Below are 27,456 nucleotides of genomic sequence, written 5' to 3'. Positions count from 1 at the left end.
CACAAATGAACTTGCAAATATTACAATAAAATTAAATGTGAGTATGTACTCACCAACTACAAACGATGTCATTTTAGATATACTATACATTCTGACTCAGTTTAACTCACTATCAGGTGGCAGCCATTCATAGCTGCTGCTCCTTCAATGGTTTCAGATCTTCTGTCACTGTAAGGATGCAGAAAACTGATTTAAGAGGGCACTTGCTGTTGGCGTTTGTGTATTCATATGTTATGTGACTGTGTTGTCACTTGCTCAAGTTAAAACTATATAAATAAAGCTTCTGCCTTTGATCCAGACAAAAACAGTCTCCAGACAAAACTCAGATCAGGACTGAAGAACAACATGGTGCATCTCTGAGAAACATTTGAGTATTTTCTTCCAGAATTCAGACACCTTAATGCATGATTACACTAGGTAGGAGATTCAATCAAGTATTTAATCAGAAACAGCTTTAATGGTCAAGTATGTGTGCACATGAATGGGATCTGACTCCATTTGTTTTGTTGCTCTCATTGTACATATGCAGAAACAGACAAAGCTAAACACGCTAAACAAATGTTTGAGTTCTACATACAGGTAAAGCTATCTATCTATCTATCTATCTATCTATGACATTGAAATCACTACTGAAACCTCTACTGGAAACCAAAAAAAATATCACGGGATGCATACGACCATTTAATACCCACAGCTAACGCCACCCCCCAGATATATATGGAACACCAAAAATACACAAGAAAGACACCACTGCGCCCCATTGTTGACAGCATCGGATCAGTCATATACAACCTCTCAAAAGCTCTGGTTGAAATAACCAAACCCTCCTCGGTACAACAGAACACCATTGCAAGAACTCAAACAACTGGCACAAGAACTCAACAATATAACAGTAGAAAAAGACAAAATCCTCATTTCACACGACGTTGTGTCACTATTCACAAAAACCCCGTTAACGTCACTCCACACATTGTACAAGAACGCCTCAAGGAAGATAGGACCCTCAAAAAACGCACAAATCCAACAGTTGAAGACATCTACGCACTTTTACACTTCGTTGCAAAATCCACCTATTTTCAGTTCAAAGGCAGAATTTACAGACAGAAAGAAGGCTTTGCAATGGGAGATCCACTATCCGCAATAATGAGCAGTTTTTTCATGGAGGACCTGGAAACCAAAGCCATCCATACAGCACCCACACACTGTAAACCCACACTCTGGAAAAGATACGTTGATGACATCCTGGAACAAATAAAAGCTCACAGATCATCTGAACACCATGGACAACACCGGCAACATACACTTCACACATGAAGAGGAAATAAACCAGACCGTATCATTTCTGGACATGAACATTCACCACAGAGAAGACGGCAGCATTAAAATCACAGTTTACTTGTGATTTGCTGCTGTTGTGCACACCCTCCATCTATCATTCATTTGCTAGTCTTTGCAGATTCATCAGCCTGTCAGTCTCAGTGGGGATTTCTCTTGCTGCTGCTGCTCAGGGCAGACACCATGTAGAGTCTAAGCACCAAAGTTAAATCATCACATTTGTTGTAACCTGTATTAAACAACTGTCTTTACTTCATTTACCTCTGTCTCTCCTGGTTAAACATGAATTTGCCACGATATTTACAAGCCAATCACATATTGTCTTCAAACTTTAAATCTAAGTCTCCTCTCCGCTACTGTCAGTTGTCATTTCAAGCGAAACATACAACCCTCCTCAACCCAGTTCATCTCCAGTTCTCATCATTCCAGCACACAGGGTTCCTTCCCTCAGAAGTCCTGCTTCACATCACATCCATCCAGATTTTCAGGCTTTTCCCTGCAACCCATCCTCCACCACTACTTGTGTCTAAACTCCATCTAAGGGACACTCCTGTCTACTCACTGAATCTCTACCCCCTAAAATTTTGATGACATGGCAATGGAGTCACCAAAGACTCATATTTCCACCATCTGTGCACGAGGTCAATATTTGATTTCAAATTTAGATTAAGCCTCTCCCGATTAAAATAAAGTGTGACTGAACTCACCTGTTTCTGAAGTTGCCATAATGTCTCTGATGTCACTCTGCTGGAAACATCAGAGACTGACTCAACTGGAAACCAACTGCTGGGTTTAGAAACCTAAAAAGAAGAACATTAAATGTTTAGCTTTCTTGTTTGTTAAATTGTCTTATTTGATCTGCTGTTGGCCCGTGTAAACATCCCAACACACACACACACACACACACACACACACACACACACACACACACACACACACACACACAAAGCTTCACAAAAATAATCATAATACTGATGATTAGAAATTTGCCAAGACAACCTCAACAATCTATCTCGCACTAATTCAGGCATATTTTAAAGGATCAGTACGACACCGTTTAGGACTCTCTTATTCAGATGACTCTGATACAAAAGTTAAGGGAGGAAGTTGTACACTTTTCTTTCACCCGTTAAAATGACAAACGTCGTCAACAGCATGTTATGAACTTGAGGGAAACCCAGGTGCAGGATACAGGATGGGGATGCTGAAAAGGCTTATTGTCACAAGAAATGAGAATGATCATGATCTGGGGTCCGGGGCCTGTGGAATGGAGTGGAGGAGGCTGAGATGAAGATGGTGTGGTGTGCAGGTGCAACTAGACAGTAGGAGAGGGATGATCCTGAACACGGGAAAAACACATAAGGAATAAAGTTAGGAAGAATGTCTTAGTTGAGGTTATCTACCACTCAGCTGAACAACGATCTGGCAGAGAGTTGTTAAAGAGCTGGAGGACAACTATTGCATGGTAATGAGAAGATGGCAAGTAAGTGAATATGGTGAGCAGAGGCAGGAACCAGGGAAACCAGGAAGGGAGACCACGCCCACGCAACAACACACAGATTAAAAAAAAAAACAAAAAAAAAACCTTCCAACACTAGAATTAAGATAAAAATATTCACACAAAACACTAATGGTCAGTGATAAGTAGTGTTTAACTTTTGATTGAACACTAAATTATAACCTTCAGCGCACACTGCAGCACAATCAAACCGATGCGCAACTCAGAGCATCAGAAGTGTCTCTGACACCAGACTCAGAGCGGACCGGTGGAACTGGAAAATGCACATTAGGCCTACTAGTTACTACTTACGTTTTTCAAGTGATTTCCCAAATTTGTTGTTGAGTAGTGATATGCCAATTGCTTTTGGCAAATCTGGCGCTCTGCTTTCTGGGAGTTGTCGGGGCATATTTTAAAGTGAAACCACACATCTGATGACTTCCTGGACATGTCTGCAGCTCTGAGTGCGCTCGTTGTCAGTATCGGACTAGTGGAGGTTAGTGTTGTGTTTAAAGGTATAATATGTAGTTTTTCCACATAAAAATGTCTAAAAACAACTAAACCAATATTATATATTTTGTTTAGTTGTGTACTTTGATTATCAGAAATGTTTCCCACAATTTTTCAAACCCAGATAAATATGAAATATTAATAAAAGTTACGGACCGTGTCATTAGGTCGCATGTCAATGTAACTCGTAACTCCAGTTACCATAGCCATTAAATGAAGGAGAAAAAGAAGAAGCAGACTGGATGAGACGTCAGAGAATGAATGTTACTGTTGCTAGGCTAAGCTAACTCGTCATGGATCATGATTATGCATTGACGGTTGCTGCACCTTCTGACACCGAAGCTGTCGGTAAACAAGCCGGTAAAGCGAAACGTATGGGTCAACCAAGCGATCCCAGAAGAATTTGGGATAAGAAGAGAGCTAAATCAAGGATAAATATTGGTGTGGCCTTTCCGAGATGGAGAGAGCTTCGTGAAAATCTAGGACTACAATTCGAGGCCGACCTCGCGTGTGTTCTACTAGACAGGTAAGCAAACATCTGGCTGATGTTATTGAAATATTAATCGTTTCCACCAGTGTATTGCAAGCACTGCTGCCCGCCGGGGCACCAGCGCTCTGGCCAGCAGCCTCCACTGCGGAGCGGAGGCTGGCTAACCACAACATCTAACGATAGGTTTCTATAATGCTGAGCTGATGCCGGTAAATAAACTGCATTTATAAAAGAGGGAGAGGAATAGCTAAACATAAGACGCACTGAGCAAGAGAGAGCAGCAGAGAGGGAGAAGCCATCGCTAACTGTAAAGCTAAGTAACTAGCATTTTGCTCAAATAACTAGCAGACTGCTAACCGCTCAGCTAAAGTAAGTAGCTTGCTCTGCCAAAAAAACCTGCCACTGTCGGTTTCGGTTTCACGGAGTGAGGAATGTCAGATCTGTATCTGTTATATGACTACAACTCCCATGATCCCACGCTACTTTGTGACGTCATCCAACTCCGTCTTCTGTTCCTGTTTTGGTTTGAGACCCCTAGCAACAGAAAATTATATATTACACGTTTAAGCCCCCCCCCCCCCCCAAAAAAAACAGAAAAAAGCACCAAAGCTTCAATTTTTTTTTTTCACAATCGAATCGCGTGCCATCAAATGAGGCTTCGATTTTTTTGGGTCAGCCCTAACTACTATAAGCATTGCTGTCCCCCATGTTGTTGTCTATTTGCACATACTATATTCACTTTGCACTAAATATGTTCACTTTTTATCCACTGCTCATCATTACTACTACTATTATTATTATTATTATTATTTATTGCTGTTTCTTGTATTTTTTTGTACTTTTTTTGCATGCCTAGTTTTTTTTAAATCTTTAAATACTTTAATGTGACTCTTTCCACTTGACTGCTGTAACACTGGAATTTCTCAATCGAGGGATCAATAAAGGTGTATCTCATCTTATTTTATATACACACACACACACACGTACATACAGCTGCTGCCGTCATCACAAATGGACGTCGCTTCACATCACACTTCAGAGGAAAATTTGTTTAATTTTCTTTAGTTCAGGGGCTGCAGCCCAATTTGACCTCAAGTGCTCTGGACCAGTAAAATCACTACATAATACCCTATATATAAACACCTTTAGAAGATTATTCTGAAAATGTTCATCCATTTACAAAATAAATGATGATCAGCCTGCGATATCCTCCGAAAGATACATTCAACAGTATGTCTCAGTTTTTTCACATTCAGTCAGTCCACTACTCACTTTCATTACATGTGATTTTTTCCATAACTTCCCACTAGCTGTTGAAGATGCAGGTTATGTCACTCCTGCCTTGCAAACTATCTACAGTCTGAAGTTTTGTCAGTGCCTCAGGGGCACGGTTCCTCTTATATTGTCTTATAGGATTAAAGTCTGATACTGATTATTTTGTACTGAAGCTGCTGGTTGACAATATTTAGCTCAATGTCCAATATATTTAAATCTGACCACAGGAAATATTGATTGTTATTTCAGAGAGCTGTATTCTGGTCAACAGGCAGCATTTTACATGAAGTATGTTCTCACTGTTGAAATCCCTCCTGACACCTCTTAGCCTTTACATGTGCATCAACATCTAGTGGGCCGGATTGGACCCTTTGGCGGCCCGTTCTGGCCCTCGGGCCGCATGTTTGACAGCCCTCCGCTACAGGCATGTTTCCTTGTTTCTTCTCTCCCCCGTGTCTTACAGAGGCGAAGAAGAGACGCGATTGCGACATCAGTTATTAGGATGAACCCCAGGCCTGCACGAACACGTCAGATCACTGACTCCTCCTCTCTTAGATCTGAAATGGCGTCTCAGCAATTCACTTGCGCCTTATGTTGACACAAGCATCTGTCGCAGTCGTCTCATTTCAGATAATTCAAGAGTTTATACACCGGCTGAAAACATTCAGTTCAGACCGAGACACAGAAAATCAGTTCTAACTCGGTGACGTGTCTGCTCACAACCGACGTACAAAAACGTTATAGAGGAAAGTGTTCATGCTGTAAACCTACACTGCTCTGTTATAAACTCCACACCAACACTATCGACTTACTTTAATTACTCTGATAGTTTTCTTTATCCAGTTATAGTCGAGTTCACTCACCTGCAGCAATTCCTGCCCATACAGTCTATGTTCCTGCCGCGACACAAGCAGCTCTGAAAGCGAAAGTAAAAAACGGTCACGTGGGAGGATGAAAAAACCCAAAAAACAGTTTCCCAGCAGCCACAAAATATTTATTACAAACTGGTATAATGCCATTTATAACTTTACACATGTATTTCTGATATTTAGTATTAACTGTTAATTAGAATACATGTCTTTAAATATGTAGTTTTATATTTATAAATTGTATGTCGCAACAAGATGCTCAACATCGGTGTAAATATTTAATCGCACATATTGTCGTTGATGTAATTCAGAACAGGCCTGATGACGATTACAATATAAATATTCTGTGGTAAACTGTGGTGTGGCTGGAATATTAAACATCATCATGCAATATTAAGTTTACTGTAAACCACCTTTAAGCTGTTCAGTGTTCACATGTCAAAGCCATTCATAAAAGTAAATGAATGAGAGTTAAATAAATACACCAGAAGAAGAAACGTCATGTCAGTAGTTAGTGTTAGAGCGCCACCTGCTGGACAAACCAGTGAGGACACACAGAGGATCTGTCTTCTATCGAACCATTCATGAGCTGATGGTGACTGTGGTTATACAGGGGGTGGACACAATAACAGGAACACTGTCACTCTAATGCAGATGATGACAGTGTGCAACATGTTGGAGCTTCATGAGACTCATCATGTTATTATTTTGTGACGCTGTCAGAGGTGTTGATTCAGCTCAGTGCTCTTTTTGGAGGCTGGAGTTTGTTGTTGTGTTCAGAGTCTTTCAGTCAATGTTGCTGAGGACCTGCTGTGATCTTTGCTGACAGGTTTCCTGTGTTTGGACCAACATGTGGACTCATGTTTAGTCTGTTCCTCTCACATCCTCTCACTGTGTCTCACACTGATGCAGAAGCTCTTCAGACAGCAGCTCTCTGACACTGTGCTGCTTTCCTACAGCAGCACTAACTTCATCCTCCACAAAGACCAGAAGGTTGAATCAACACGTCTCACAAACTGTTTCAACACAGACCAAACATTATAACCTTCATGATGGATGGTTTATTGCATAGGCTGCATTGGTTTTAGTGTACCTAATAAACTGGAAACTAAATGTATATTGTGCATGTGTAGAAAGTTTAGCAAATGTTTAAACTGGAAATGATTTCTCAGGTGTTTTCACTGTGAGTTTAGCTCTTCACTGAGCAGCAAAGTGTTTCATTGGGTAACTTATTAATTATCGTGATGTTTGAACCTCCAATCACGACGCAGTTTGTTGACACATAACAGACAGACTGTGGAGACCAACGTCGTGCTCTGCTCTGTATATTTCCAGTTTATCTGTGTCCATATTGTGTCCTGAGCTGTGACAGAGATCAGCCTGCTGACTCTGAGGCTTCAGCAGTGAAGACTCAATATGAAAAACAAATTTACTGTCTCTGTAACACTGTGGCGTGATGACAGCCTTCATGACAGATATGTGAGTATTAAAATAATAAGCAGTGACAGATGTGACAAGTAGGGAGACCACACAAAAGTCAGGTGTGCTGTGGTGTTGGAGGTGCAAACCAAAAGCAGTGATGCCAGGTGGGTGTCTGCTGCAGGAAGGGAGAACAGGTGAACACATGAGGCAGCTTTTATCGCCTGGAAGGCCCAGGTGAGCTCAATCAAGGCAACGGCCCTCCCATATCAGCCAACTGCAGACAGCGGGAGGGGCGTCACACAGACTTCACCATGCTGTGCTGTGTTACAAGCAAAATAAGTTCAACCATGTCGTCATTCAGCCATGATATTCATTTCATTTATAGGCAGATGATCTCCAGCTACATTTCACCTTTAAATCTACTGAGTCTTTTAGGTTACCTCGGCTCCTTGACTGCCTTAATGCTGTTAGAGTCTGGACAGCAGAAAACTCTCTACAGCTCAGGGCTGATACGACGAAGGTTCTGGTTGTTGCTCCAGAAAGGTTGCCCCCCCCGATTATGCAGAGTGCTGGGCCTCTGTCCTCTGCTGCTCACTCACACCTGCATAATTTAGTGGTCATATTTGATCAATCTTCGTCATCTGACACCCACCAAATCTTGTTTTTTTTCCATTTGAACAATTAGTAGTAAACTGAGATCTGTTGTTTCAGCTGCTGAGTCTGAAATGATTAGACATGCCTTTACCTCATCTCACACTGACTACTGTCGTGCACTTTTCCCATCACCCTGTGTGTCTGTCCAGAATGTTGCTGCAAGACTTCTTACAAGGTCAAACAGATGATGTCATATTAACCCTGTGCTAAAATCTCTTCACTGGCTCCCTGTCACATTGAGGATCCAGCTCAAAATTCTCAGTCTTACCCACAGAGCGTTACACAGTCAGGATCCTGCTCATGTGGCTGAACTACTTCACCTGTATTCTTCAGCTCGCTCTGTTTGATCAGATGTACTAAATGATCTGTCTGTCCCTTGCACTCACCTTAAGACACGAGGTGATCGAGCTTTGAGCCCATAGCACCTACATCTTTGAACACTCTACCTGCTCCCTCACAGTCTGCTGAGTTTCTGGTTTCTTTTAAAAGCTGGTTAAAGACGCACCTGTTTAGACAGACATTTGGGGAACCTGTGTGCACCAGCTCTGTGTTTTCTTTATTTTTTGTGTATTCTTGTTGTGTATCGCACTTTTTTTCCACTATGTATTGTGCAAACAATTTTGCACAGTATATAAAGCAATCACTTTATCATCTATGTTTTATTCTTGTATGTTGTATATTGCCTTTGTAAAGCACCTTGTGACCTCTGTCTGTGAAATACATTTGACTTACTTAGCCTGGCTAAAGGCGACAGGAGCATCAGGCTGCACACGTAGCTTCAGATGTTATGAGTTAAAGGTGTTTTATAGACATATGGCATTAAAGACCGTCCACACTGAACTACAGGGAAACACTTTATTCATCTTTTATAATGATAAACAGACAAAATCAAAGATTAAACACAGAACCTGATTAATGATTGACCTGAATTATGACTTTAATTGATATCATCAGATATAAAGCATCCATTCTGATTTGACATGTAGTGAAACAATGGAACTTCTGCACGTTTCATTTCACTTCCATCTTAAACATGTTCCTACATGTCAGAGCCACTTAAGCACATACTTATATTTGGTAAAGACGTCTGTGTTGATATGACATATTATACAGGTTATGGTGATATTCAAGATCACACAACAGCTTCTGTTTATGTTTAACAGTGTATAGTAGTAGTAAAAAGGAGATTAAGTCGTCAAGGTGACATGAAGTTTGTGTAGGTTTGGATTGTAATACGTTTTTGACTGTGTTATGGTTATATAATACACCTCACGGTGCAGCCTGGACACATCATCAGTGAAGGACCTGGCATCATTGGGTGTTTCGGGTCTTATCTTCAGACACCCTCTTCCTTGTGTCCAGGTAGCTAACTGTGCCATTCGTCACCCCTCTTACTCCAGAGCCACCGGAAGCCTTCTCAGCGGCTTCCTGGATGTTTTACTCTAGTTAGTGAATTATTTAGCATTAAAAGCCTGATTTATCATTAAATAGACAAGACTTCAACATTTAGTCACTGTGTCTCTTAGCGCCCTCGTGCAGATGTTGAGTACATGAAATAAAAACAAAACAAAGGTACTGATACGTAATCAAGGAAGCAAACCTTCATTGTTTGGTTATTTTCATATGTTGAGTCCTTTATAACCACGTTAAACCAAAGTCCACGGACGAAAGGAGAAACTAGGCCGTGGTCATGAACCAAGTATTGGACACATTCAAATGTTGACCCGATGATGGCGCTAGATGAAACGTCAGAGGAACACTAAAGTTATTAGGATTCATCCTGGAGGGACACGATGATGATGATGATGATGATGATGATGATGATGAATCCATCCAGTAGAAATATTTAACTAAAAAACAGAAAATGTCAACCTGCTGATGGTGCTGAAGGAAAAGTCAGAGGATCATTAAAGTCAGTAGGATTCATCTTCTGGGGATCGTGAATGTCATGGATGATTTTTTGGCAAGCCACCCAATCGTTGTTAAAATCTTTCAGTCTGGACCGTGGTGGTGGACAGACTGACACTGCCATCCATAGAGCCAAGTCTTGAGCATGGCTACAAATTAAAATCTGTTACGAGGTGCGGCACCAAGCTGGTCTGTCCAGGTCTTTCAGAAGTTCCTGTATCAAGTCACTTATTTGTTTTTCATGGGCTCTCAGCAGATCTTCCTCTTCCTTTAGACTCCTCGCACTCTTCATTTCTTGTTCCTGTTTTTTCAGCAAGTCACTGACTTTTTTCATATTTTGTCTTTTCTTGGTGACACACTTCACTAAGTCATTTATCTCTCTTAGTTTTTTCTTCAGTTGTTCTTCACTCTGAGCTGAAAGTGCCTTTAGGATGTCATACTGTTCATCTTTGGCTTTCATTTGTTCCTCACGCTCTTTCAACTCCTTCGTGCATTGCTCTCTGAATTTATTCATTTCCTCCGCTTTCTTTCTGGCCATTTCTTCAGATGTCTCCTTCATATCCATCAGGGATCTCTCATAGTCTTCCTTCAATTTATTTCGCTCTTTTTCCTCCTGCTCTCTTCTGATTCGATCCTCTTCTTTTCTTTCGTTTTCAAATTTTTCCTTTAGCTTTTCAATCATGTTGTGGTCTTCCTCTTGCCTCTGCTTATTTTCCTCTTCTCTTTTCTTCCACCACTCTTTTCGTTCTTTTTCCGCAGCATCTTCTTTTGCTTTCATCTCCTCCATTTTCTGCCTCAGCTTTCTGTCAATCAATTCCTTTGACTCAGATTCTTGTTTTTCTATTTTCATCTGCAAAGCTTTAAGTTGTTTTTCCCAATCTTCTCGCAGTAATTCTTCGTGTCTTTTCATCACCCGCTCTTCTTTTTCTCTTCTTTCTTGTTCCTTCTTTCTTCTGTCAAGCTCCTTACTGATGTATTCCTCAAGTTGTTTTTCTCTCTTTTTTCTCTCAAGTTCAATCTCTTCTCTCTGTTTTTTCATTCTTCTTTTAATTTCCTGCATTTCCTCTTCATATTTTCTTCTCAGCTCCTCCCTCTCCTTCTTCATCTCTTCTTCCTTGTCCTTCAGGATCCTCTGCACTTCTTTCTTTATAGCTGCCTCGGCCTCTTGCAGCATCTCATTAGTGTAGCAGCTCCCTCCATTTGTCTTCACCATGGTGTCAATCTTGGTTATCAGCTCACTGACGTGTTTGTGGTTGTGTTTATCATAGTTATTGAACACATGGTATCTTCCTCCACAGTCAGCAATCAGCTTCTTAAAGGAGTCATCACATCTTTCTTCAATGTATTCCTCAATCGTCATCTCCTCATGTTTCAGTTTATCTCCTCCAGTTAAAAGAATGATGGTGAACTGTTCAGCATTCTTCCCAAAGCCTTCCCTGATGAGTTTTAATGTCTCCTTCTCCTCTGGTGTTAATCTGCCGATATGTAACACCAACAGGAAGACATGTGGTCCTGGAGCCAGAAGACTGATGCATTTCACCATCTCCTCATTAACCTCTTCATGGGACAAAGTTGTGTCAAACAGACCAGGAGTGTCGACCACAGCAACAGGACGACCGTCCACCTCACCCACTGCTTTCTGACAACGTTTGGTGACTGATTTTCCACTTAATTCAGCTTTAAACTTCTTCCTTCCTAGGATGGTGTTTCCTGAAGAACTCTTTCCACAGCCAGTCTTCCCTATCAGCACAATCCTGAGACACTCTGGGCTCTGCTTCTCTTCATCACCTGTGAAATAAGAACTGAAGTTACTAATCTTAACAGTGTCACACCACAGAAAGTGCCTAAAGGGATACGCCAACATTTGTTTTGTTTGCAACTGTTGGCTTTTTTTTGTTGACCTACTTACAAGCACGTCCGCGGTGGTTTGCGCATGCGCAAAAACTGCAGTTTAGTTTTGTATGTATTTCTTTAGAAAATTACATAAAGTGCTAATCTTAGTCTAAAAATAGATAACCTAACATAACGCGGTAAAAAAACGAGTCACAACAAGCACACAGGACTGTTTAGAGTTGCTGAAGAGTTTATCTGATGACTGTGGCAGAGGCAGGCTAGTGCTTCCCGTTGACTCCCAGCATTTGAGCTAAGCTAATTAGCGGTGGCGAGCTCTGCCTGCCTCTCCCTTGTTACTGCACGTACAGTCGAAAGAATGGTATCTATCTGCTTGTCATGGACTCGGGAGTGAGGCAAGACATGCAAACAAAACAATTGCTGGCGTATCCCTTTAAGAAATGGTTTGTGGTTATGTCTTTGGGAATTTACACAAAGCCTTGGAACTAAACCAGCTACTAGTACATCATATACAGAGTTGCATCAGTTGCTGATGCCTTAGAAAGGATTTGGATCTTACTTAATCCCCAGTGAGCTCAAGCCTGTGGTCCAAAATCCTAGAGCTTTGTTTGTCTGTTAGAGCTCGATTGGGCCCGACCCATCAGATTGGGACTGGGCCAGACTGCGCCAAAATCCGGGTTGGGGAGATGACCATGATAGAGTTAAGCAGTTGAAACTGGTTAAAAATATGCTCCTGACCATGTTACGGTGAGCGAATGTGAGTTCAGCCTGTGCAGACACCTGGATTGTTTTATAAAGATTCTAACAGTATCTGCCCCGTCAGATGCACAGACAACTGAAAATAATAACTGCTGAAATGATTCCTGTGCAGACACACCATAAGCAAATAAGCAGGACAAATATTTTTTTATTGATGCCAGAGAGCAGAGTCTAATCCAGAAACAGCATAAATGAAGGCATGCAGAAAATGGTCTGATCTTTGAGATGTTTCTGTGATGTAGGAGACAGGACTGAACTGTTTATTTGACATGTTGGTTTAAACTGAGGCTGCAGTAAAAAATGACAACAAGATTCCTGCAATGGTGACTCACTGAAAAGGACAATGAACCAAGACTGTTACAGATTTGGGTAACTGCATTTTTTTAATCTATCATCAGTAGTTCTGTCTCATCAGCATTTGGCTGAAGGAATTTGAAGACAATTTAATGCTTTAGGTTATCAATATTCTGATGATTGTTTGCAGGATCACAGCTCAGATAGATCTGTGCATCATCTGCATAAAAGTGGAAGATCGAATAGCACACATGGAAAGCAGAAACAGACTGAGCACTGAGCCTTGAGGCACTCCACAGGACATACCTTTCGCAACTGACCTGGGATCATTAATACCAATCAAGAAAAGCTGCCTTCACCCCAGAAATACTTCAGCTGAGAGTTATCAGTCACTGTCCATCACAGTCTCAACAAAAGGAGATTCTCACTTCTCCACAGCATGCTAACTTTCTTGTGTTGATGTCCGACCCCTCTCATTTATTCTGCTTTCTGCCTCAGACAGGCTCATATTAGATAAGACCCACCTTCTTGACACTGAATCTTGGCAACCAATCAATAGATCAAATGAAACAGTAAATAAGGAGAAAGCCATCAGAGTACTTACAAGTGATGTTGCTCTTTTTCAGCATTTGAAGTTCATCTTGTTGCATGTTGATACATTTCTCCTGTTGAATGATCTTCTCTATTTGGGCATGCGCAAATGTCTCTGTTGTGTAGCTGCATGGTTTGTCCACAATGTCCAACATCTCAGCGATATGCTGCTTGTTCTTCATGTTGACAACATATCTTCCACAGCTCTGACAGAGCTCCTGGATCTCTCTGTTCTGTCTTACATAATCAATATCTGGAGCTGTAGGATCTGACTCCACAGTGAACAGGATCAAGGTGAAGTCATTGACTCGAGAGCTGAATGTGTTCCTGATGGTCTCTAACTCTTTCTTGTCTTCATCAGTGAGGAGACGCACAGGTAGGACCAGGATGAAGGCATGGACGCCCTCAGGATCACAGAGGGAGATACACCTGAATGATTCCTCCATCACTGCCTCCTGAGGTTTTCCATACAAGGCAGGCAGCTCCACCAGGGAAACCCAACGTCCACACACCTCTCCCTGATGTTTAACACACTCTGATGAGCTGGAGACTGAATGAAGCTCTGTGTGACCTAAAATGGCCTTGGCTGCTGAAGTCTTCCCTGCTCCTCTCCTCCCACACAGGACCAGGTTTAAAGCTGCTCTGATGGGCTCTTCAGTGAAGGTGAGGAAGGCTTCTTTGTTGTCATGCACAATGTTCTCAATCTTCTCCATTAACTGTCTGCGGTCATTTTTAACCATGTTGTAGTGTTGTCCTCCACAATCTTTACAGAGCTTCCAGATAGAGAAATTTGTTTCTTCCCCCTCATGTGTGCTGATGACCATGGAGTATTTAAAGGCATCTTGATCAAACAGACTCAGGATGAACTTCAGTGTTTTTCTGTTCCTCTCAGTGAAATCTGAAGGTTCCAATAACAGCAGCAGAACATTTGGTCCAGGATGACAAAGAGTCACACAGTTCTTCAGCTCTTCTCTGAATGCTTCTACAGACAGACTAAAGATGTCTGGCGTTTTCACCACTGTTAGAGAATTTCCTCTCCACTCTCTACAGATGGCCACACAGTCTTTGACTGGGTTACATTTCTGGGAATCAAAGTCTTGGTTACCGAGGATAAAGTTGCCGAGTGTTGTCTTTGGATCATCACTTTTCCCAAACAGCACAATCCTGAGATTTTGAGATGCTGTAATACAACATGGACATTCAGTGGTTGTCAAAGTATTGGAAATAAACTCAGTTTCAAAGTGCAAGGACTTTAACTATACAACAATAGGACGTATGACTAAACAACTTAAAAACAGCAGTTGTTTACAACTATCTAATGAGCATCCACCTGCTGGGGGGAAATATTTAATCATCATCCCCCAATATCTCATGTAAACATATCTGTGGGAAGCGATGAGGCTGGAGTTTAGATGCTGACTGTCTAGTTGTCTGACTGAACTGTTTAATTCCAGCTTGCTATCATTAATCTTGCGACAGAATTTGTAAAATGATGATATTATAATTACATCATCACATTGTTTTGCTGAAATCCTGTCCAGCTCTATGAGAATTCTTGCTACTGTTTGCTCAAGACTAGTTTATTATGGTATTATTATGGTTATCAGGTTGATAGATTTTGTTTAACATTTGCTAAACATTAACCCCATTCTGAGTGATTGAGGACCTCAAACACATATTGAGAATGTTTACATGCAGCGTGTATGGATGAAACAGTCTTTACTTTGGTTCCTTGTGCTGCAACACATTCTTACTCTGATCTTGTCACATATTGACATTTGGTCAAGTACTTTTCAGGTTGAGATGCAATATGCAAGGGTGTGTTGGTTGTTGATATTCTGGAATGCCGTGTCAACTTTAGCCTGTTACACAAACTTTATGTCTTCTGCCCTCATAGGAAATGTACAGTCTCATTCAAATTAAACGTACTACACCTGTACGACACTGCGAACTGATGTATTTTTTCTTCAACAACAAATGCATGTGGTTACTTTTTGCCAACACATGCACATGGCTGGGTTTAGGAAAAAAGAACAGAGATTGGCTTTACAGTCATACATGAAGCAAACACCTGCCTCCCAGTTGAAAATTGATGGTTTTGTACCTATCCGCCACCACTCCCACACTACTCAGACTTCCACTATCTTAACTTTCGTTGTGGTCTCGCCACGTTTCTCCATGAAGCTGAGTGCTGTTCAACAATAACGGTGACAGACCAGGGGTCCGTTTCAGAAAGGAGGTTCAACAAACTCTGAGCCTAACCCTGAACTCTGAGTTGAGTAACTCTGAGATGGGAAACTCTGTGTTACGGGTTTCAGAACAGGTGATTTCAATCCGTTCAATCAACACAGAGTTTGTTCACTCTGAGTTAGCGTGTACCACGACTTTAAAAAGCCGTCATCAATGGAGCCCCGATACCACGATTGACCATGGCAACAAGCTACAAGAAAAGGTCTGCATTTTTTACTACTCTGGGGTTGGATATTTTCATGCGCTCATTCAGTGAATTTGAAGCTGTTTTCAGGGAGAAGAGTAACACGGCTGCAGCAGCGAAGGATCGGGAGTCGGTGTGGGAGAAAATTACTGCTCGAGTCAAGGCATATGTTTAAATTTGTTTTATACATTTATGCAATCACAATAATATTAGGCTACAGATGCAAACAGGTGGAATGGTGTTAAAGCTAAAATTTAGTTCACTTAGATGCAATCCCACCGGCAAAAAAAGAACGTGAAAGCAGCTCAAGATGAAATATAAAGACATCTTTCAAACAGGTAAGACTTCAGCATAATAATCGGGGTACCGACCCAGGCCACTTGGCCTCCACATTAGTGATGGGCTGCATCACATATGATCTTGACAGTGCAGAGAATGACAGATGTTAGTTGTTGGTCTACATTTCTCATTTCTAATCAAATCAAATGTCTTTACACTTATGACACATCACCTAAAAAGTAACTTGTTTTTAGACAATTTTCACTTCTTTCAAGCTTCTTTCAATTGAAATAAGTAGAAATAACAAACTTGCTCCACTGACAGATTTTTCTAATTATTTTTGAAAATGGTGAAAATGGTCTAAAAACAAGTTACTTTTAGGTGTGATTTGTTTTGACTAGAAATAAGACACATATTCTTGGTATGATTTTGAGTTTTTGCAGTGTGATGCAGTCTGACATTTTGAGACAATCAATCTACCTGCACATTAATGCTGTGACTGGACTTCATATTCACATTGTCTCCTTCATTTTGTGAGGGAGCAATGATGGGAATATGGGTTCCATCAGTGCATCCTATCACACCGGGAAATCCTAAAAGAAATTAAAATGACTAATCCCAGTCTGAGGATGTCATTAACTGAATATGTCATATAATCATAAATTTTAACTTATTTCTACATCATTCACCTGCAATCCTGTGGAACTCCTCCTTGATGACCCTCACGGGTTTATGTCCAGGGAACACAACAAAAGAGTTTAATAGATGTTTCAGAGCTAGGGACACTTTTCTCACGGCTCTGCAGACAGTGGCCTTACTGATATATTCTGCATCTCCGATTTTATACAGAAAACTCCCATTTGCAAAAAAACAAAGAGCAACACAAAGAATCAGGGTAGATGAAAGTGCACGTCCATGGTTGGTGACGTTGGTTATGTCACGACGGATGAGGTTATGGATATAAATGATGGACTGTGATGTGAAACGGTACCGTTCAAAAAGAAAATGTTCTGGAAATGATAATACGTCAGTTCTGGGCCTGTGAATAATCTCCCGACGAATGCGTAACTCCCTCCTCAGTAACACTGCCTCTTCGTCCACAGGGTCCTCCAAGAACAAACATGCCATGGTCGAAAAAAGTAGATTTAGAACTAGAACACACTTTAGGAACCGACTTTACCTTAAGGATAGATGATCAAACTCACTGAAACCCACGCGACACTAAACGAATGAATGAATGAATGAATGAATCATGCTGCGTGTGTGGCGTAAGAGGAAGGAGACAGCTAGAAACTCGAGGTTCATTGAAGAAAATCTGCTCCCGACCAGGTTAGGTTCACAGAGTCAGTTGCCATAGTAACTAACGCCGAGCTTCAGTTACCTCTCTCTCTGAAACGGGCTGGAGTTACTCCGCTTTCTCTGGTTTAAGTTACCACCCTTTCTGAAATGGAAAACCAAGAGTTTCCCTCATTTCAGGGTTAACAGACTCAGAGTTTTCACTAAACCTGCTTTGTGAAACAGACCCCAGGTGTCATGTCGATGTGAAAGGACAGCTTTTTTATTGGTGTCTGACACCGGAAGTCACTGCCCAAGTGCTGGATTTCAATGACTTTGGAGTGACTGACTGACTGACTGACTGGGTTGTTATGTTCCAAGTTAGTGGAGCTGTCACATTTGAAGGACCCATGTAAGCACAGTTTTCATGGGAACACAGCTGTTGAGGCTTTTGTCTCACAGAACTGTCTGTGGTGTAATCTAAAGTAGAACAGGCTGATATCTCAGCCTCTATCATTCCGATGTCGGTTGCAGCATCCTGGAACGTCAAAAGCACATGCAGAGGGATGCCTCGAGTGTAATATGTAGATGAGAACTTGTTGACATTTGAGCTTTAATGCCCATCTGGAGATGTTTGGCAGCTGGAGCATGACCAGAGCCAGATCTGCTCATAAAAGTAAGTAGCATGCAGTAATTTGTGTAAATACTTGCAACATACAAATAAAAGTGGCCAACAGCTGTTTCTCAGGTAAAATATATGCACGAGTTAATGTGAACCAAAATAATAAACAAATAATCTTGTGTGTACTTTGTGCAGTGAAAGATAACAGTGTTTTATCCAGACTAATAAATCTGACTAGACTCACCGCGTGACGCCATGATGTCACTCTGCTGGAGAACTTTAACTTCAGAACCTAAAAAAAGAAAAAATAGCTTCACTTACTGAGAATTTCACGTTAAACAGGCTCAGTTGTCATTTATCTGGTCACATGTGCAGGTAAACCCAAATTTCTTCACATCTTTTCTCTGAAAAACACAACAAAACAATCACGCACACATATGTGATGTAATATTTTAGCTGAGTGTGCTGTTGCTCTTCTTAATGGTATTTCTGAGCTCCCTCAGTTCATACACAAACTAGAAAAGTGTCAAGGGTGTGGTTTGAACCCAATTGCGGTACCAAAGGCAGACAGGACAGTCTGTAACGACCTTTAATGAACCACTTCCGACACATAGAACAAACAGGCAAGTGAGACAGTGAGCGAGATCATCTCCTAGGCTTGAGTTTTCCAGGGCACAGGTTTAGTCCAGAAGCTTCAGTGAGCCACACTGTAGCAGAGAGCAGGGGAGTCTCTGGTATCCGCTGGAGATCAACAGTGTGCAGCAGTACCGTGAGGGAGCAGACAGGAGGTGATGTCAGACGAGCAGAGGATCTGATACCAGGTGTACACACGAGGAAAACCAACACACCTGTGAGGAGTCAACTGTAGGTTGGTTGGAACCGGCGAGGAGTCGAGGAACCAGGGGACGCCGCAACGCGCACACAATGGCAGAATGTGCAGCCACATGGAGAGTTAATCCACAGCACAGGTAATCACAGGCAGCAGAACAGGTAAACTCACAATATAGAACTGACCCGCAGTCTCTCCACACAGCCACAGGGTGAACAGGTGAAAAAAAAAACAGAAACGTGGAAGCAGAGCTCTTGGTTGGGGTCAGAAGGCTGAGTGGCTTACCAGGAAGCAGATGAAATGGGAGAGTCAGAGCCATGCATACGACAAAAAAAAAAGATGTTGGCCATGAGAGTCTGTGAAGCAGGAGTCTTTATGTTAGCAGGAAGTAATGAGCCACAGGTGAGCAGAGTTGGCTTGATGAGGTGGATGTGGTGGAACATCAGGAGCGGCAGATGTGTGGACAGGTGAAAGACTGGCAGGTAGGTGTGGTGCAGAGGCGGGGTGAGAAATTCACTGGGTTAACTAAGACAATGGCCTTACATATTGACATTTTGGTCATGGACTTTCGACATCCACATACAATGTGCAAGGTACCCTGGGTGTGTTGGTTGTTGACGTTCTGGGACGCCGTCTCAAGCTCTCTTCTTTCAAAATACACTTCTGTTTTCACAGAAAATTTAACGTTTAGATACAGTCTCTTTCAAAATAAAAGCACTATGTCGGTACAACACTGAAAATTGACATTTTTTTACTTCAACATCAAAGGCACATGGTTGGGTTTAGGCAACAAAAGGAAGTGGTTACGTGTATGAAAAAAGAACAGGGATTGGCTTAAGAATCTCACGGGATGCAAACATCACTTTCTCAGGTGAAAGTCAGTGTCTGTTGGACCCATCCACCAGCCCCGCTCACCCCACTTGGACTTTCACCGCCTTAACTTTCAGTCTTGTCCTGCCACATTTCCCTATAATGCTGCCAAGTGCTGTTAAACTATAATGGCAAAAGGCTGCATTTCATGCCGATCCTGATGGATACCATTTTTCATGGGTTTCTGACGCTGCAAGTCACTGACCAAGCACTGGATTTCGATGAGTTAGAGCGTGCTCCTACCGAACACTTAAGAGTCAATAAAAGTTTTTTTTGTCAACAATTATGAATCACTGCAACCATGAGAGGTCTTTGAGCATAGAGTCATACATGTGTGAACAAAATATTAGGCCAATTGGTCCAGTAGTTTGCGAGACTAGATGCAGACAGACGAATGCACATGCACAGATGCAAGCATGCATGAGACCAAATGCATGATTCCCTCCAGGCATAGCCTGCCAGAGATAATTACGTAGTACACAGTTTCACCTGAAAGAAGACTGTGAGGTATTTGTAACAATAAAACCCATCCTTTGTCTAAGCAGGTTTTTCCCATTGGTACCTGAGGTGTGGTTCAGGTAACATTTAAACATTCATACCAGTACTTTGGCAGTTTGCCTTCAGCTCAGAGTTGTATTTGTTCAAAGTGACGATTGATGATTTTTAATTTTTAATTTTGATGGTACATTCTGAGAAAAATTATGGACCCTCACTTGATAATACAAATCATCTCTAATGGCCAAAACATTTTTTCAACCTGTAGCTGCTTTCACACCCCCACGCGGTAACTTGCTCCCTGCAATCATTTCTAGAGGGGGAGGCAGCAGAGGGGAAGCACTTTCCAACACGGAGGTAGGTAAGCAGTTGCTGCCAGTGTGAATGTGCACAGACTTTACTTTGCTGTGCAGCGTTCACCATGTTAAACTTCTGGTGGTTGCAGCCTGGATTTGAGAGATCAAATAGTGGGCGTCGCTTAGGAAAGAGGACAAGATGGAGGAGCTGATAGTGCTGGCCTGAAGTTATGACAATGGCAACCTGTATGGACAACCAGAGGAAAAACTGAGCCTGGCGGGACATTTCCACCAAACTGCAGATGACTGGTAACTTATCTAAATATGCAAAAATATTTGGCAGGGCTAATATCAGCAATTTCTGTTGTCTTGCTACAGCATTCAGCCACAAGCTAGCTTGCACTTCTGCCAGTGTTTACTGATGCACATGTCTGTCATCATAGCTGTGGACCACAGCAGCAGCAGCAGTTTTTAAAAATGCTTTGCTTTTTAGTGGACACTCTTTTGCAGGTAGGTGGTTGACACGGTGGTTACCACACAATGTTTGTATTACAGTTTGGTTGTTTGAAATAAAATCAGTTTGAGGAAAAGGCAGAGTCAGGTAATTAAAGTAATTGAGGCACTACTAAAAATAAGATGAGAGTAGAGGCACAGCCAGTCAAACAGGCTCCAATCAGTTTCTTGTTCTGTCAGACAAACATAAGAACACTCCCACCTGAAACATTCACATGTGAAAGAGTGAAAGTATCAAACTGAAACAATCGCATACAGGTGTGGGAAATCATTTGACATTTGTTCATTAACCCAAGCTCAAGGTAACTGATGTAACTTTATGACACTAACAGCAGCTCTATCTCCTCATCGTTCTGTTTATTTAAATCTTAGAGTGCTGGCTTTGAACCAAATGTAGACGATCACAACTAGAACAGGTGAGACACATTTTGATGCACAATTATGTGAAGAGGTTGAAGGAAGAATCTAGTTTCAGACCAAAAGACAGAAAAGCATCAGTTTACTTTCAGATGGTTTGAAAGCAGCATTTCAACCAGCTGCACTCAGCACACAGTGTTTCAAGTTATCTTTGTCTGCTGATGTTCTAACTGGATATTTTCAGACGACACGGCCATTCTCAGTCTCCTGCACAAAGGTAAAAGTCCTTCAGTATAATCCACAGGTGTGTGCAGTGGTGTGATGCCTGGTTACTACCTGGTTTTAAACACCAAAAAAACTGAGGAGATGGTTTTGAACCCCAGGTCAGTGGGAGATCACGACCCAGTCATCATACATGATGAACAAATAAATCAGGTGTGCTCCCCTTAGCGTCCACCTGCACAGCACATCCTCACTGTGACCTCATCACATGTCCATGTGTGGTCATGGACTTTTCACGTCCACATATGACGTCCAAGGTACCCTGGGTGTGTTGGTTGTTGACGTTCTGGGACGCCGTGTCAACTTCAGCCTGTTACATGCATTGTCTGTTTTCAAAATACACTTCTGTTTTCACAGGAAATGTACAGTTTGCATACAGTCTCTTGCAAAATAAAAGCACTATGTTGGTACAACACCATGAATTGATGTTGGTATTTCTTTCAACAACAAAAATGTGGTTGGGCTTTAGAAGAAAAAAACAGGGTTTGGCTTTATAATCTTACGGGACGCGAAGACCGCTATCTCAGGTGAAAGTTGGTGTTTGTTGGTCCCGTTGGCCACCCTCATGCCTGCCCCAGTTGGACATTCGCCGCCTTAACTTTCGGTCTTGTCCCACAGCCTTTCCCCCTGATGCCGCTGGGTGCCGTTAAACTGTAACACTAACCGGCCACGTATCATGCCGACATTAAAGGACGCCCTATTTCATTGTTTCAGTCACTGCCCAAGCACTGGATTTTGATGACTTTGGACTGAGTCACCTGGACAGTAGCCTTAGCTGGAGGGTCCACGTTGACAGTGTGTGCTCTCGGCTACAGCAAAGGCTTTATTTCTTGAGAAGACTTTGGGTGTTTGGGGTGGATCAAAGGATCATGTTTTTATTTTATCAGGCTGTTCTGGAGAGTGTGTCAGGTATGGTATGTCAGCTTGGTTTGGGAATCTGACTGTAGAGTTAAAATCAAAACTTGCTGGTCTGCCATGAAGGTCATGGGGAGGAGGGAACACCAGTCCCTCCAGACACTGTATGAGCAGTCTGTTCTCAGACAAGCACAGAGAATACTGTCTGACACTTCCAACACTCTCCACAATGAGTAGGAGCTTTTACCTTCAGGCAGACGCTACAGGATGCACAAATTTAAACTTAATTGTTTTAAAAATTCATTTGTTATTATTCAGATTTTAAATAATGTTGCTTGATGCTTCAGAGGTTGTTATGTGTGTACTAAACAAATGGCTCATGTGCAATGCTGTTATGTGTAGTGCATGTTTTTTTTTTTTATGGTGTATGCTTTTCTTTTCTTCTGGACTACTATGGAAGGCAGCAAAACTTGTGCAGCTCCTGAGTCCAAGATGGGGACAATAAAGTACATCATATCGTATCATATCAATTTACATCAGTAATGCTGCACTGAGTTCCCAGCAGTAAATGGTTGCTGCACTTTTAAAAAATACAGTACTTTTTAATACGTTATAACAAAGGTAAAATAAAACACCTCAGAGCGAATGTTTCATGAATACAGAAGTTATAATTAAAACCCCCTAGTCCAGACACAGCAAGTCCAAATCCATCCAGACAACACAAACACACAATACATTCAGAAAATAACGTATTGAAAACCATATTAGGATTACAGTTCAAGAAGCAACCAACTACAAACACAGTTTCTCTGTACTGCTGCTTGTCTGTGGATTTCTCATTGTGGGACAAAGAGAAATCTTTTTACATTTGAACCTTCTCAAGTCACCGATGTCATCAGGCTGCTGAGTGTCCCCAGAATGCAAACTAAACATGGAGGCAGTGTTCACTTACTGAGCACCACAGAGCTGGAACAAACTAGCGTATGGAAGACAAGAGAATTCCCACACACTGTCACATTACTTGCAGAAAACTATAAATTTTCTATGAATTCATTTTTTGCAAGTAATCAGATGGTATGTGGGAATTGTCCTAACTGTGGTCTTTGGCCTCCTGTGCACCTGTCCACAAGTTTTTTAATGTGCATGAGCCTCTATATTACATTTCTTAGAGCATGTAAGCCCACCTTGTCCAGGCTCCAAACTTTGAAACCTAAATACTCATCATTAACTATCTCACCCTCCTGTATCTGTATCTCTGTGTCTCAAGTTTTTAATTTGTTTCTTAAAATGTCAATAGCTTAATTTTTGTAAAGCACTCACAATTGCCTTTGTGTATGAAATTGTCTCTCTTACCTGGTGCAGTTCCCTCTATGTCTTCTGTCCAGCCAGGATTGGTCTAATCAGGCACCAGTCTCAGCAGCTCTGGGCACGTTTCTTCATTTATTCACACCCTTTAAGCAGTCGCTGAATAAAAAAAAAATCCTCCCATCTTGTCTCATGCTGACAGTCGTACTGAGAGAGGCACTAAAATATCAAACCACTTCCCTGTTGATCTCTGGGGAATTCTTCAGGACAAAACAGCAGAGCAGGAGGCAGGACATCAATCAGTCAGTTAATCTATTAACCCTTCTCCTGCCAACATATTGAACATACAAATATTAACACCTGGGTCCCTGAAACCAAAATAAACTGCTGTAGCAAAATGTTAACTTGTCCATTCTTAGTCATTATTAGTTATGTAATGATGTCATCTTCAAAGAACAAATTATAATTATTTTTAGGATAGTTTAGGGTAGTCACTTAAGTCACGCTTAGCTGACTCTGAATATCATTTTTCCCGAGGAGGAGCTGTATTTAGGGTCGTCATCAGAGCACATGAGGAAAACTGTGTCTTTCACCTGCAAAATGACAGAGTGAATCTTATCTGCATCTTATCTGATCAGCTCACATTCACCTGAGCTCACCTGACACTCATCAGTGGGCAGTGTCCAATTAATGATATCAGTGTACAGACTCATATGGTCATGAACTTGTGTCCATGAACTTTGCTTCATGCACCATTTGGGTTTTGGTGTCACAGTACTTAATTTTAGTTTCCTCAGCTGCTGAATGTTGTGCTGTGTCATCAGTCCAAGAAGATGAAAGTGAAACTAAAGAACATGTTCAGACGTGTTTCAAAATACGAGACACAAAGAAAATACTGTGAATGTATCTCAACATGTCTATTATTAATGGCACAGCGCAGCCTCTGTTGGTGGATTGCAAACAGTTTAACACTTTAATTTTTCATACATACATTATGATCATTTCTGATGATTTATGTTTTATTTATATTTAATATTTCCTGCCATATCTATGAATTGAGTGTGGCAGGAAAAACACATTTAATTGTTCTAATATTTAAACATGTATTTAAGTCAGAGGAGGTTTCACACAGGATTAAAATGTTAATAGGTACAGGCACGTGAATCATTAAGTCTGTACAGAAAATCCATTCAAACTCAGTTAAACATGTTTTGTTATTCTTTATATTTCACCCTGTTTGATGCCTCCTTAATTAAATAACATATAAAACCATATCTTTTTATTCAGCCAGTTATTTTGGGGCTGCTGTTGTTAATGCAAAGCTGGTACCACACACTGAACCAAATAAAGGGATCTAATAAAGATAGGCGTGTCCATATTTTACAACATTTTGAAACAATACATTAATTCACAACTTGTATAAAATGATACAAACAAAACAACTTAAAAAAAATGGCCTCATCTCCAATAACCACAAACTGCTTTCCAAACTTCTGCTGACTGTTAGAATCTTTATAGCTTCTGAAAGTCAGGTTTTCAGAAACTGAATGGAGATGCTGGAGACTGGACCATTCTGGTTTTTATTAGACTTAGGTGCAGTTTTGATTCAGTGTGGCATCATGATAAAAAAGACTTCAGCAGTGAGCTGATATGTCTGATACAGCTTTGCAGTGGTTTTCATCATATCAGTCTCTTTGTATGTGTTTTATGTCTGTTGGTGACAGTGTCTTCTCTATCTTTGATAACGTGGAGTGCTCCAGGGTTCAACTTTAGGACCACTCCTATTTTCTTTGTATACGATTTATATGTACAGTACAGGCCAAAAGTTTGGACACACCTTCTCATTCAATGCGTTTTCTTTATTTTCATGACTATTTACATTGTAGATTCTCACTGAAGGCATCAAAACTATGAATGAACACATGTGGAGTTATGTACTTAACAAAAAACGGTGAAATAACTGAAAACATGTTTTATATTCTAGTTTCTTCAAAATAGCCACCCTTTGCTCTGATTACTGCTTTGCACACTCTTGGCATTCTCTCCATGAGCTTCAAGAGGTAGTCACCTGAAATGGTTTCCACTTCACAGGTGTGCCTTATCAGGGTTAATTAGTGGAATTTCTTGCTTTATCAATGGGGTTGGGACCATCAGTTGTGTTGTGCAGAAGTCAGGTTAATACACAGCCGACAGCCCTATTGGACAACTGTTAAAATTCATATTATGGCAAGAACCAATCAGCTAACTAAAGAAAAACGAGTGGCCGTCATTACTTTAAGAAATTAAGGTCATTCAGTCCGGAAAATTGCAAAAACTTTAAATTTGTCCCCAAGTGGAGTCGCAAAACCATCAAGCGCTACAACGAAACTGGCACACATGAGGACCGACCAGGAAAGGAAGACCAGCAGGTGGCGCTGGACAAACCAGTGAGGACACACAGAGGATCTGTCTTCTATCGAACCATTCATGAGCTGATGGTGACTGTGGTTATACAGGGGGTGGACACAATAACAGGAACACTGTCACTCTAATGCAGATGATGACAGTGTGCAACATGTTGGAGCTTCATGAGACTCATCATGTTATTATTTTGTGACGCTGTCAGAGGTGTTGATTCAGCTCAGTGCTCTTTTGGAGGCTGGAGTTTGTTGTTGTGTTCAGAGTCTTTCAGTCAATGTTGCTGAGGACCTGCTGTGATCTTTGCTGACAGGTTTCCTGTGTTTGGACCAACATGTGGACTCATGTTTAGTCTGTTCCTCACATCCTCTCACTGTGTCTCACACTGATGCAGAAGCTCTTCAGACAGCAGCTCTCTGACACTGTGCTGCTTTCCATACAGCAGCACTAACTTCATCCTCCACAAAGACCAGAAGGTTGAATCAACACGTCTCAGAAACTGTTTCAACACAGACCAAACATTATAACCTTCATGATGGACGGTTTATTACAGGACGGTTTATTACATAGGCTGCATTGGTTTTAGTGTACCTAATAAACTGGAAACTAAATGTATATTGTGCATGTGTAGAAAGTTTAGCAAATGTTTAAACTGGAAATGATTTCTCAGGTGTTTTCACTGTGAGTTTAGGTCATTGTTTAATAGTTTAGCTCTTCACTGAGCAGCAAAGTGTTTCATTGGGTAACTTATTAATTATCGTGATGTTTGAACCTCCAATCACGACAGTTTGTTGACACATAACAAACAGACTGTGGAGACCAACTTTGTGCTCTGCTCTGTATATTTCCAGTTTATCTGTGTCCATGTTGTGTCCTGAGCTGTGACAGAGATCAGCCTGCTGACTCTGAGGCTTCAGCAGTGAAGACTCAATATGAAAAACAACTTTACCGTTTTTAATGCTTTGCTGCAGTTCCTGAAGTTTCCATCAAGTGTCACTATAGAGCTATGTAAGTATTAAAATAATGAGTAGTGACAGACTTTAGGGAAGTCAGGAGGATTTGACCATGCTGTGCTGTGTTACAGTTTGAGTAAAGAACAAAAAAAGTTGTCGTCATTCAGCTTAAACAGTGCGGTTTCATTTATTTGAAGGAACAAGATTTTATAGATTTGTCCAGTTAAGAAAAGCTGGA

General features: G+C 41.3%; 2 protein-coding genes across 2 annotated transcripts in view; both read right to left on the bottom strand.

Annotated features, from left to right (window-relative positions):
* LOC125889695 (uncharacterized) overlaps positions 1-27,456 on the bottom strand; it is a 143,759-nt gene that overhangs the window by 96,749 nt on the left and 19,554 nt on the right. The gene's annotated exons all lie outside the window — the stretch shown is intronic.
* Positions 8,895-23,996, bottom strand: LOC125890748 (GTPase IMAP family member 8-like). The gene is made up of 4 exons (XM_049579546.1): positions 23,917-23,996; positions 18,311-18,358; positions 13,482-14,636; positions 8,895-11,749 (listed from the first exon to the last, which is right to left on the bottom strand). Exons 2-4 carry the CDS (start codon positions 18,321-18,323, stop codon positions 10,128-10,130), a joined length of 2,790 nt encoding a protein of 929 aa, XP_049435503.1. The 5' UTR covers positions 18,324-18,358; positions 23,917-23,996; the 3' UTR covers positions 8,895-10,127.

This window comes from Epinephelus fuscoguttatus, linkage group LG6, assembly GCF_011397635.1.
Source record: "Epinephelus fuscoguttatus linkage group LG6, E.fuscoguttatus.final_Chr_v1".
NCBI lineage: Eukaryota > Metazoa > Chordata > Actinopteri > Perciformes > Serranidae > Epinephelus > Epinephelus fuscoguttatus.
This window is presented reverse-complemented; position numbering and strand designations above follow the sequence as displayed.